Below are 12316 nucleotides of genomic sequence, written 5' to 3'. Positions count from 1 at the left end.
CACCTAATGTATTCCTCTCTCCTGGAAAAGAAAAAGGCAGTTAATAGAAAACACTCTTTTCTTTTTCTTTTTTTTTTTTTTTTTTATAATTATAAACCCTTCCACAATATTCCTGTGTGACATTATTAAAACTCCACGTCGATACGAAACCCAAAGCGACGACTGCCATCCCATTAACACATCAGTTGTGGGATGATCGATAAAAATTTGCTTTAAACTGCACCATATGTCGCTCCCCACAAAGTTTTATTATTCAGATTCGTCAGTTTGTACCTCAACCCCCCCCCGTGCAATTAAATCCTGTTTAGCAGCACTGACCTTCTGATTTGAAATCATCGTTCCTGCAGCTGGTCTGGGGGTCCAACAGCACTTTTAAATAAGGGAAACAAAATATCTGTGAATTAACAGTGGGGTACGAGGAGGTGTCAGTGGGGAAAGCCCTCCAGTGACACCTCCAGCAGCACAGCACAGCTCCCCTGCTGGAACAGGGAGAGGGGGAGGAAAAAAAGAAAGGGGGGGGAACCCAAACCAAACCCAAAACAAAGAGTGCCAGCACATTTTAACATGTTGTAGCATATTTGTAAACATCGTTAATCACGGATTAGCAGATGGTAATGTTTAATTGCACCTGTGGAAGCAACAAGACCTCAAGGTTGATTACATTTACAAACCGGGATCCGGGGCTGCGGAGAGGCAAAGAATTCCAGGGGTGCAATTCCAGAGGTGCCCTGTGGGCAGCATTCCCAGCTCCTGCCCCGGCCCACAGCACCCCACACTGCTCCCTCCAGCAGTGCCACCAGCTCGAGCTTGGCACAGGGAAAGGTGCTCCCTGTCCCAGAGCCCTTCCAGCCTCCCAGACCTCACCGGGCCCCAGGATGGATCTGATGGGACGAGGTTTTTGTGGATAATGCGAGCACTAAAGTGGAATGTGGGGCAGGAGCTGAGCTGTGGGCACAGCCAGCACTCCCCGGGGTCAGCCTGGGGAGATGAGAACATTTGTGTTCTCCCCTGACTGAAGATAAGGCAGCACCAGCGCCCAAATCATCTTCTGAACCAAGGAGGACAAATATTTTGCCGCTGTGCTTAGAGACACTTTGATTATTGAGAAATCATTCTGGAAGGGCAATTAGTAAATTTTAAAATCAATTTGGTAAATAAGCCTCTGAAAGGAATCCATGACAAGCAGCAGGGAGGGAAGAATTGACTTTCAAATTACACACACACACTTTATTCATATCTAAATATCAAAGGGGCTCTATGTACAAACAGAAGTAATCAGGAAACATGTTTTGATCTTGCTGATGTACACAAAAAATGACAATTAATGTCCTCCTTTATGATATAAAGCTGGGAGTTTTTTTACAGTTACATTACAGGGACGATTATAGTCAAGCTTAGGGCTAAAAATAATGAAAGACTATAAAAACTACATTTTAACATTTAAAAATATCCAGGAAATTAACTGGAGAGGCAGGCAATGATCCAATTAATGGATTGCATTTATTAGATCAGGGGCAAGTCACACAGCACCAAGCTCCAGCTCCAGAGGTGGGAGAGTGCAGGGGTCCCTGTGCTCCTCACGGGCCTCAGGATGGGGCTGGGGCAGAAGGACACAACAGGTACAACCAAAAGTCAGGGGAGGTGGATCCCAGTGGAAGAGAGTGGGGTTAAAACTCACCACTGAGGGAAATGGGATAAATGTGAATAGCAGAGCTGTCCAGAGTGGGATTCACTGCACCCAGAAGAGCCCTGTGTTGCAGCTCTCCAGCAGAAAACTCAAGGCTGCGGCCCCAGAACGTGCTCAGATTCCTACCTCGGAAAATTCAAGCCTCAGGCAGCTCCCAGTAAGCCTTGTCTGATGCTCCAGTGCCAAACCAAGGTGCTCTGTGGATACAGGACTGGGAAATTTGCAGGGCAGGGGTGGTGGGCAGGCAGGAACTTCAGTGTACCCCTCGCTCTGTTGGCAGAGCCGCTGCGGGCACTGAGGGTTCAAAGCTTTTTGGGAGCCTTCCAGAAGTAAAGGAGCTGTTCCATGGTTGCTCACCTGCCTCCTCGTTAGAGGGGCTGAGCAGATGGCTGAGCACAGACTGACAGCACCCAGCTTTCCCAACCACACAGAGCCAGGAAGTGCCTTCTCTGTTACAGCACTGCTCAAATAATTTGAAAAAAAAAGAAGGCAGTAAAAAGGTAGAAATAGCAGTGAGATGGGAAATAAATATACTTACCTAGGGGTCAAGAATAAAGAAGCAGCTTTACCCTGATCCCTGCTGCTCCAGAGGAAGGATTCAAGTGCTGAATCTTTGAATCTTTCCTCTGAAAAAGGAGCAAATCTGAGCCACGGGCACCCTCTGCTGGGGCACCCATGGCTGGCAGGCAGCACCACGGGGCTGGCTGAGGCCTCCAGGCCTGCAGCCTTTTCATTTCAGCTTTAAAAAGAGAGAAAAGGGCACACTCAGCCCCCCAAATGCATCAGCTGTCACCTTACACTGCACCAGTTCATGGTTCTTCAGCAACCAGCTCACCTTCAGATTTGGGCAACAAAACCCTGTTTGCACGACAGTGTTGTTCTGGAGTGATTTGGGGTTTGTCCTGTGTGGGCACAGCTCAGGACACCTGTCACCACACCAGGCACTCCCTCCATCACAGCCACAGCAGTGAGTCCTGGACACCTTTCAACAGCTCCTTGTCCTGTCCTGGCCCCCATCCCAGGCACTTGGGGTGTCCCCAGTCCCACAGCACACACCAGCCAGACCCTCCCAGGGAAAAACCCTCCACAGACCAGTTTACAGACATCATTTAGCTCAGAGTCCTAATTAGTCACTCAGAGTGATTTACTTGTTCATTTGGAAGTGGGGGAGGGGGCAGACTGAGCAGAATTGTTTGAAATTATCCCTAAAGGGCACAGTAAATTAAGTGTTAATGAGGAATCCTATGCAAAGGGCCACAGTAGCTAAATAAAATAATTAAGGTGCTAAGTGATAACATTCTTTTGGTTCTCAATAATTTAGCCAGTCTGGTTTTCATCCAGGATATCTGCAAATGAAGCCACCCCCACCCCAAAGCTGGTGCAGCTCAGCATCCAGTGGGATCAGGCCCACCACGGAAAGGAAACTTTCCTGGAAAAAGATCCCTATTCCCACCTGAAGGAAGTGCTCTGCTCTGCTAATCACACTCCGGATTTATATATGACACAAAATGTATTGATTCGAGTCCACAACAAACTTTACAGGAGCTTTATTTCCAGGGGCTGTGTGTTTTTTTCCAACAGCTCACACCCATCCCTCGGCAGGGCTCACACCTGGTTTACAGCCAAACACAGAGAAACCACCTCCTCGTGAGGAAGTCCCCACTGAGGGTTCCAAAGCACAGCAGGCTCTTGGCAGCTCCCTCTCCCTGCTGAGTGGGCTCAGGGTGGGCACAGGGTTGGGCTCAGTGGCAGCACCAGCTGAGCACTTTCCCCCCACAGCCCAAATTCTCTCCACAGCTCAAGTGATGCACGACAAGCACGAAGCTCACAGCCAACCCTGGCTGTTTTCCTGCCAAAACTGAAGGATACAGCTGGATGCTTTCAGGGCTGGCTTCGTCTTTCCCCTCCCTGGAGCTGCTCCTCCCCAGTGCTACCCAGGACAGGAGGTGTCTGCCCTGGGCACTAAGCCAGGGATCTGGTGGCATCCTGCATCAGCCAGTGGGGCTCTGCCTGTGACCTGCAGGGACGGTGGAGACTCTGGGAAGAGCTCTTCCATATCCACACTGAGCAGAGCCAGGGAATGCTGAGCAGCTTCCCCCACCACACAGAGAGGATTTCAATCTCCATGCCTCCGTTTCTGGCTGCAGATGGAGTGCAGGAGGATACCTGCAGGAAAGTAAAAATAAATAAATATTGTGAGCTTTTTGTTTTTTTAAAAAACCACAAGAAATCCATTCTGTGGGCCTGGATGTTTGGTTTTTAAAACAGAGGAGTCTGGAGTTCAATGCCCTTGTGCTCAGAACTGCTCTCACCAGTAGCAACAGAGACGTTGAGCGAGTCGATGCCGGGGTGCAGGGCTCTGCCAGGGGGGATGGCCAGCACCCGATGGCACAGCAGCTGTGTCTCCAGGGAAAGGCCCTCCCCTTCACTACCTGCAGGAGAAAGACACAGCTCAACAGTTGCTGCCACATCCCTTTCCCCCCCTCCTCAGCCCAGTCCTTGCCAATGCTCTGTCACACCTCCACCCTCACCCTCAGCTCAGCAGGAACCTCACCAGCTCCCAGGCAGCAACAGCCAAGAGCTGCCAGAGCTGAGACAGGCACCTTGCCACCTTCCCTTCCTGCAGCTGTTCTCCACCATCAGGAGTGTTTTTGAGGAATACCTGTGCAACACACCTGCACAAAGCACAGAGCCTTGCCCGAGCACAGAGAGCCCCTGCACAAGCAGAGCTGTGCCAGCAGAGAGCTGCCCGTGCCCACGGGCTGCTGGCACTGGGACAAGGCAGGCAAGAGGCCACAGAACTGCTCTGGTCCAGCAAATCCCACATCCCTATTGATAGTGACGGGCTCAGCCCTCCCAGCACACAAACCACCGGCTGGGTGCAGCTTGTGCATGCAGACAGTTTAACCAGAGGCTTCAATTGATTAGTTGTTAAACCATCCAACAGCCCTGATATGTTTGGGCTGATACACTGGTGAAACAGAGTTGAAATCTATCCCAGGTCATTAGTAGTTGTTTGACTCACGCTGTCACAAAGGGAAATGGAAAGGGAGAGGCTTTAAACAATCCTGTGCGCAGACAAGTGAAAATGCAGAGGACCAGGGACCTCCCAGCCCGCTTGGCTCCCCAAAGAATTCTTCCACATTCATTATTTAGAGCTACACAGACAGTTACACAGCTGAAGGAATAGCCAGTTCGTTCCAAAGACCTCTGGCAAAGCAGGCTCAGCATGTGGGAGCCAAACATTCCCCTCCAACAGCCATACCCTGACCTGGCTGAACCCCAGACTGGTCCTGGAATGGCACTGCCAGGGCTCACAGTGCCCACCTGGGGCTTCTGCCTGCCTGACCAGGGTTCCCATGGCCTCACTCAGCTCACCTAAATTCAGACACTTCCCTGAAGTTTTAACAGCCCACGTTCCTGTGCCACTGGAGACTCCTTCAAACTCAGCAAGCTGGGCTGAGTTGCCCCGAAGTTCCTTCCCTGGTGTCTATTCCAGCAGCTCCCCACACATGGATCTGTGTGATCCCTCTGACCACACAGGGAAGGAAAGGGTCATTACTCCCATTTTTTGGCTGGAAGCTGCTGCCCAGTCTCTTGTCCTGCTGGGCTGCTCTAACTGGCAGGATGCACTTTTGGGTAAGGAAGAGGATGCTTTGGGTAATGCATCTTGCATCACCTCCCCAGATGAAATAAGCCATTTGCCAAAGGCAACCTTGGGCTGGGGTGAATGAACCTTCATAAAACCCAAATCCCATCCCAACCATTCTTTCCCTCCTGCTGTAAGCCAGCAGTGCAGACAAGGCCTGGGGGAGTTATCCAAGGTCACAGAGTGACACCAGGAATCAGAGCCAGGCCTCCCACGGCCCAACCTGCCTCTTCATCACTACACCGTGGCTCTCCAGGGATGCTTAAAAAAACCCCCAAAAATAGCATCCTACTTTTTCCTGATTCAACACAGAAAAGTTTTACAACTTACAGTCATATTTGCCTCCTGAGCCTCTCAAACCACACTCCCTTGGGACTCTCCAACTGGGACAGCAGCAATTGCCAGAGGTGCAATGGTTCCTGGAGCAATCCTCTCCTGTCCCTGATAAGGGTCTTACGATTCCTAATAAAGGTACCAATTTTGCTTCCAGCTTTTACAAAGCTTTTTATGGATCTAGCTGTTTAAAATAATTAGGAACCATAAATTCAGGGCAAAAAGGCTTGCATAGTGTGACACGAGGGAGGGAGTATTGACTGAATCAGATTAAAACCTGGTTTATACTGGTGAACAAAACACTTCCCACTTCAGATCTTAAACTTCCATCTCTTAGCTTTGTTCCTCACTTCAAAGCCCAGTGTTAGAGCTCGGTGAAATGATAAAACAGGTTTCCTGCCCCACTTAACAATCAACACCACCAACAGCTGCAGTTCCCAGGGCAGAAGTTCCAACCCAGGCGGCGGCAGCAGCAGCAGCAGCAGAGAAACATAAAATGAGCATCTCCACAAAACCCTCGACCCCGTGGACAGCCTTAAACCCCGAGCTACAGACTGCAGGTCTGAGAGGAACAAATTGCCCAGGCACTCTCCTCACTCAGCCATCCAAGTGCTCCCCATCTGTTCCTGCTCACAGCAGGCTCCCAGTCCTGCGGGCAGCCAGCCCTGCCTGTCACCTCCAGCAGCGACTCCAGGAGCTGGACTGTCCAAATCTCTCCCTGCCAAGCCAGCCAGGATGCCAGGAGGGTGCACTGGGAGTCTGCAAACGCTTAACTTACAAGACAATCCATGTGGTGCCAGGAAGCTCACTCCCAGGCTGAATTATCTCTGCTGCTCTCTGCGGCTGCAGGAACGCTACATATTCAGATCTAGGACGTTTCTCCCCACCACCTCAGCACCAGATGACTGTAATGTTCAATTTTCTTTCCAGAGAAGAGTTAGTGCTCAGCAGAGAGTTGAAATCATTACTGCTGCAAGGTCCGGGAGCTCTCCTCATGCATCTACCAATCAGCCTCCAATCTCCCCTGACAAAAGGATATTTGGACTTTTTCCTGGAGAAATCTCTCATAACTCAAGGTAACGACACCACTGCCACTTTCACCCCCTTCCCTTCTGCGGGTGTTGTCGCCGTTTCTGGGATGCATTTCTCTGTGGTCCATCAGCAGTGCTGCCAGCCCTGCCTGCTCCCTTTGTGACACGGCTCCACACATCTTGTAGAGGTGCCAGATTTGCGGCGCTGTCTTGTCAGTATTTCCAGGGGTTCAATAAACATTTTAATTAAAGGAATGTCTTCCGAGCCAAGATAACGGCGGCACGGGGCAGGATTACAGCCCCTCCATGGCTCGGGGCCAGCACGACTTGCAGGTGTAAAAGCTCAGAGCAGCTCCTGTGCCAGGTGACACGAGGTGGGGGGACACAGCACAGCCACACACGGGGGCCTGGAGCAGCACTTTGGGGGGAGTTTCTTTCCTGCCCTTCCTTTCAGCTTCTGGGAGGCTGCACGACCCCAAACTCTGCCCACAAAAGCAGCATCCTTTGCCAGTATCCTCTGCACTGAGGGAGCAGAAGCCCTGCAGAAATTACCCCGGTCAGGGGCTCAGGGGAGTGCCACCCACTGCCCCAACAGGGAGAGGTTACACCTGCTCCTGCAGCCAACACCTCCTGCCTTCTCCTGGCCGTACAAAAACAGCCACTGACTGCTCCCTGTGATGGTCTCCGTGCCACAAAGCCCAACCTCGCATTCAGACCATGCCAAACAAGAGCTCCTCATGGCTCTTTCCAGACCTGGGCACAATATATTCCTGTTTTTATCAGAGGAAACATGACAGAGCCATGACATGGCACCGTTCACCAGCACAGCCTCTGCACAGCAGGAGCAAACACACACCTCTGGGGCTCCCCCTCACCTCTGGGGTTCACCAACACAGAAAATCCAGGCTTGGGGCTCTGGGACAGGATCAGAAGCAGCACAGAGCACAGTTCAGAGCACCACACCGTGGCTGCCCCGGCACTGGAACTGCCACCCAGACCCTCTGCAGCTGCTCACCTCCCCACACAAACTGCTTGTTCCTGCAGCTCCTCCTGGGAGGCTTCTCAGCTCCCCCTGCTCCTCTGGGTCCCTGCTTCCCAGACCATTCCATGAGTCCTGCTCTGCTTTTCTTTTCCAGACAAAGTGTGATGTGACATAACAGACCTGCAGCCTTGGACTGAAACCTGCCCCCGATGGTTCCCTCACACCTGCACCCCCACCCAGCCCACAGCTCTGGAAATTCAAATACCTATCACTACAATAAGGGGTTTATCCCACCGAAATTCCAAGCAACTGATGACAGGGACATCTTCCACATCCTCGGGTTTGCTGACTGTTCCCACCACTTCCCAGCCTTCTGCAATTTTAGCCTAGAAAAGGAAGGGAAACAAATATTAAAGAGTTGCCAATTTTTCAAGCTTAAAAAGAAAATAAGTCATCTATGGAAAGACACTGGTGGGTTTTTTTTTATATTTTCAGTTAAGCTGACTGGTTTTTCTGGTTTTTTTTTTGGTATCTCTTGAATTTTTACCACTGAAGTCCTCCCACTATCAGCACACAAACCTTGACTTAATAAACAACAACAACAAAAAAGTAATTTTCCTTCTGGCATTTATTCCAGTTCAGTAAGCAAACAAACAGCAACTGAAAAGCTTTTTTTTTTTTTCTGCTCATGCAACAGTTCTAGGAAGGTTCTTTTGCCAGGAAAGTATGCAAAAAGAGTAGTGTTAAACAAATTAGCACAAGGCTAATGCACAGAGCAGTGCACTGGAAGTTGCAGAAGCCCACAGTGACATTTGCAAACTCAGATGCCAAAATTCAGCTCACACAAAAACACTCAACACTCAGTGCCTCACATAACCAGAGAACCAAACCTCCCTCCTGCACCCTGGTAAAAAGAACCTTAATTATTTGTGTTGGAAATCCATTTTAACAATAAAAGAGCTGCTGCTTCTTGACAGCCTCATTTCCTGGGAAACTGGCACTTTTTACACGATGTTATATCAAATTTACTCCAGCCAGGCAATGCCAGGGGTGAGGCCCGTGAGTCCAGGTCCAATTAAATGATCTGCTGCAATGGCTCAAATTGTTAATAATTCAAGCTTTACAGTAACCAAGTGATTCTTCCAGCTTTTCAATTAAATATCAATGTATTTTATGTATCTTTCACTTCACCATCACCCAGAGCTCCAGCTGCCACAGACTCATTTCTAGCACCAAGTGGGCAGAACTGGAGATCCTGCAGCTCCCTCGTGCACACAACGTGTCCCCAGCCCAGCCAGGGCACAGGTGACCCCCACAGGGGTCAGGGCAGTCACACTGTGCCCATTCACAGCCACATCCCCGGGTTTGTTTCAGTTTAAATCCTGTTTTTCCACGTGCATCCCCTTTCCTTCTGCAGCATGTTCTGCAAAGGGCCCTATCTTGCCTCACTGCACAGGTACAGTGTAGAAAGATTCCCAGCAGCTCACCAGCCCTGCTTTCTCCTCTATTCCCTGCTCCAAAGGCTGCTCCAAAGGCTGCCCAATGCTGCCATCGTGTGCCTGGGCCCCAGGATGCTGCCTCTGCCACACTCCAGGCACAGCTCCAGTCTCCAGGGAGGGAAGGGACACAGATCCCAGCATACTGAGCTCACAGCCCGAGTGTGGGAGAGCCACAGGGCTATCCTGCTACCACCAGCTTCCAGGAAAAACACCCACACCCCATCCCCAGCCCATGGAATGGGGCTGGAGGGGGGGGGAGTGCCTGTCACTGGTGGTCCCACAGCACAGACCACCGGCAGCAAACAGGAGTGCACAGCAGGAGCACAGACACTGCAAACAACTCAGCCCTCCTCCTGATCCATACAGCCAATATTTGAGTTTTCTTCGAAGGAAAGGGGGGGGAAAAAACAGGGAATCATTCTACCTTCAAAAAGCTCTGGAGATCATCTGTGCTGTAGACATCGAAGACCTCCATGGCTCCAGCACTGGCTTTGCTCACTGTCGGAGTCAGGGGGCAGCTGCAAGGGAAAAACAAAGGAAAAGCATCATATGAGAGCAAAAAAAGGAAATCCAGGCGAATTTCTGTCTCTGTATTCCCTGCTATTGCCTCTGCAACCTACTCCAACCAGTGCACTACAGATCCCGCTCACTGTAGGGCTGTGTTTTACTATGGAGAGCAGGAGGGCTCAGGAATTCACCCAGGAAATAGGTCCCAGCAGTTTTGTGCAGATGGGACAACTGAAACACGAAATGGGTGAAAACAAGAAGTGCCCAGAGAGGGTTCCTTCCCAGCCTGGAATACCCCATCCCTCAGCCTGCCTGTGGAGCAGCAGCCACCCAAAACCCTGCTCCCCAGCTCAGCCCCAGAAAGCTCTTTGAACAGCTGCTGAGTGATGCAGGCTGGAAACCTCCCTGGGAGCCAGCAGGGAAGGAAAGAGAAGCTCCAGGAGCAGATGCACAAGCCCCGTACCTGTTCCTGTGGCTGGTCACCACTCTGTCCACCCCCAGGAAGTACGCGGAGCGCAGCAGTGCCCCCAGGTTCATGGGGTCCTGGATCTGCTCCAGCACCAGCCAGATCAGCTGCCGCTTCCCACTCGCATCATCCCCCAAACCGGGCGTTTCAGCATCCTCCAAACTCTTGAACCGGAGCGGGGTGGCCTCCAGACACACTCCCTGGTGGACCTGACCCCTGCAGAGCTCGTCCAGCTCCCTGCGCTGGACGTGCAGCACCGGGACCCCTCGGGCCGTGGCCTGGAGCACAAACTCGCTCATCACGGGCCGCCGGGAGCTGCTCTGCTTGAGGAACAGCCGGAACAGGTCCCTGCGCGCCTGGCTGAGGGCCAGGGAGCACGGGCCGATCCCGAACAGGATCTCCGAGCCCTCAGTCCTCTCCAGCCGCAGAGGCTTTCGCTCCATCCCTTTCCTCGCCCTGGGGAGCTCATCCAGCTGCGACAGCCACAGCTCCCGCCCGGTTGCCGACCCCCGCCCGGCCCCTCTGTGTCCCGGCCGGGGGTGTCCCCGCGGGGTGTCCCGGGAGCCCCCGGAGCCGGGACCCGCTCCCGGGCCCCGCGGGAGGGATGCGGGGGGACCTTCCTCGCCCCGACCCGCGGGCGGGGGCGGCTGCTCGCGGGTGGAGCGGTGCCGGACCCCGCAGGGCCACCGGGGCCCGCACGGCCACCGGCACAGCCCCAGGGCGCGGCACACGCGGGGCATCAGCGCCCGCTCCATGGGCGCCCACGGGGGGTGATGAATCCCGTTCAATTCCCGGCCCCGGCTGAGCCGGCAAGGGGAGGGAAAACACCGCGCTCCGCTCCGGACCCGCACAACACGGGCAGGGGCTGGAGGGGCTCCCGGCCCCGCAAGACCCTCGTGGGGACCCCCCCAGGACCCTCGTGGGGACCCTCGTGGGCCCCCCGGCGCCGCCGCTCCCGCCCCGCCCGCTCCGCTTCCGGCGGCGCCCGCGGGCCCCGCCCCGCGCGGCAGCGCCGCCTGGCGGCGAGGAGGGGAATAGGCCGCGATTCCCCCCCCCGCTAATTAACAGGAGCTTAATTAACCACGAAACAGCTTTAAAACCGCTAAATCGCGGTTCCCCTAAACGCTGGGGAAACAGGGAAGGGACTGGCCGTGGTCTAGCGGGGGTGGTTTTAATATGAGCGGCGAAATGAGCGTGCGAACGGCGGTGACCCCCCCAGAGGGGGTTTCTCCGTGACCCCGCTCCCAAAGGGCTCGGGCTGGATGGGGAACCCCCGGAGCGTGAGAATTGTCCCCTAAAGGCACCTCTTGGGTGTCTCGGGGATGGCGGCAGGTGCTGTGGCCGCGGGGAGAACGGGCTCGGGGGTCCGCCACCTGAATCTGCAGCTTTCACCCCAAAATGCTGCATCCGTGTTTAATTGCATCACTGGGGAGCCAAGGGGCGGGCAAATGGGCAACAGGTTGGCACTGCGATGGATCTGAGGCTTGCAGGGGTTTATCCCCATGGGTCACAGGGGACAAACCACAACAGGTTTGTTCTAAAAGGAGTTTGCAGAGAGAAGCAAAAGCATTTTGGTCCTTTTCTATTTCATTAGTCTGAAGCATTAAGTTACACCAGGCGTCAAAACCATCATCAGATTTCTTTAACAGGTTCAGGGATCTTAAGCAGAATCATGTTTTACTGCTGGTTACCAGAGACAACTGTGTTCATGGTTCTTCTCCCCAAAAAAATGAGAGCTGAGACTATATATCTACACCTATATATAGATATATATGTATATGTGGGCTGAGCTCATATATCTGCCAGGTCACATTTGCCTGAGGTACACCACTTTTAATAGGAAAATAATTCAGCTATTCATTACTTATCTCCAAAAACTTTGTATTTCAGTGACTGCAAAGCTGAGCTCAGGAATGGCCTCTGTGCTTGGACAACCTGAAAGGGGACAGGGGAACAAAATGCCTTCAGTTACCAGTGACAGTTCTGGCCCTAATCCCGCCCGGGCTCATCCCTTGCATAGTTTAGCCAAACCCAGCCCACCCGGGGAGTTCAGGGAGCCCCTCTGGAGTTGTGGCTCCATTTGAACAGGGACAGGCGAGTCCAACCTCCACAGGTTATCTGTGAGACACCTGGATGCTGTTCTGCTCTAGAAAGTAATTATG

The 12316-nt window shown here is 52.7% G+C and overlaps 1 protein-coding gene across 1 annotated transcript; it reads right to left on the bottom strand.

Annotated features, from left to right (window-relative positions):
• Window positions 1-3204: 3204 nt before the first annotated feature.
• Window positions 3205-10909, bottom strand: MRM1 (mitochondrial rRNA methyltransferase 1). Its single transcript, XM_017821501.1, has 5 exons — window positions 10152-10909; window positions 9606-9699; window positions 7948-8068; window positions 4000-4119; window positions 3205-3853 (listed from the first exon to the last, which is right to left on the bottom strand). Exons 1-5 carry the CDS (start codon window positions 10907-10909, stop codon window positions 3804-3806), a joined length of 1143 nt encoding a protein of 380 aa, XP_017676990.1. The 3' UTR covers window positions 3205-3803.
• Window positions 10910-12316: the final 1407 nt, after the last annotated feature.

This window comes from Lepidothrix coronata, unplaced genomic scaffold (assembly GCF_001604755.1).
Source record: "Lepidothrix coronata isolate B3197 unplaced genomic scaffold, Lepidothrix_coronata-1.0 Scaffold91, whole genome shotgun sequence".
Classification (NCBI taxonomy): domain Eukaryota; kingdom Metazoa; phylum Chordata; class Aves; order Passeriformes; family Pipridae; genus Lepidothrix; species Lepidothrix coronata.
Note: the sequence above shows the minus strand (reverse complement) of the source record. Positions and strands in the feature narration are given on the sequence as shown.

What these genes read in the sequence shown, in the direction of transcription:
- MRM1 (XM_017821501.1), bottom strand. Translation starts at nt 10,909, where the DNA reads ATGGAGCGGGCGCTGATGCCCCGCGTGTGCCGCGCCCTGGGGCTGTGC. An exon ending in GTGACCAGCCACAGGAACAG is followed by an intron (nt 9,700 to 10,151) that starts GTACGGGGCTTG and finishes TTTCCCTTGCAG; the next exon opens with CTGCCCCCTGACTCCGACAG. An exon ending in ACCCCTTATTGTAGTGATAG is followed by an intron (nt 4,120 to 7,947) that starts GTATTTGAATTT and finishes TTTCTCCTGCAG; the next exon opens with GTAGTGAAGGGGAGGGCCTT.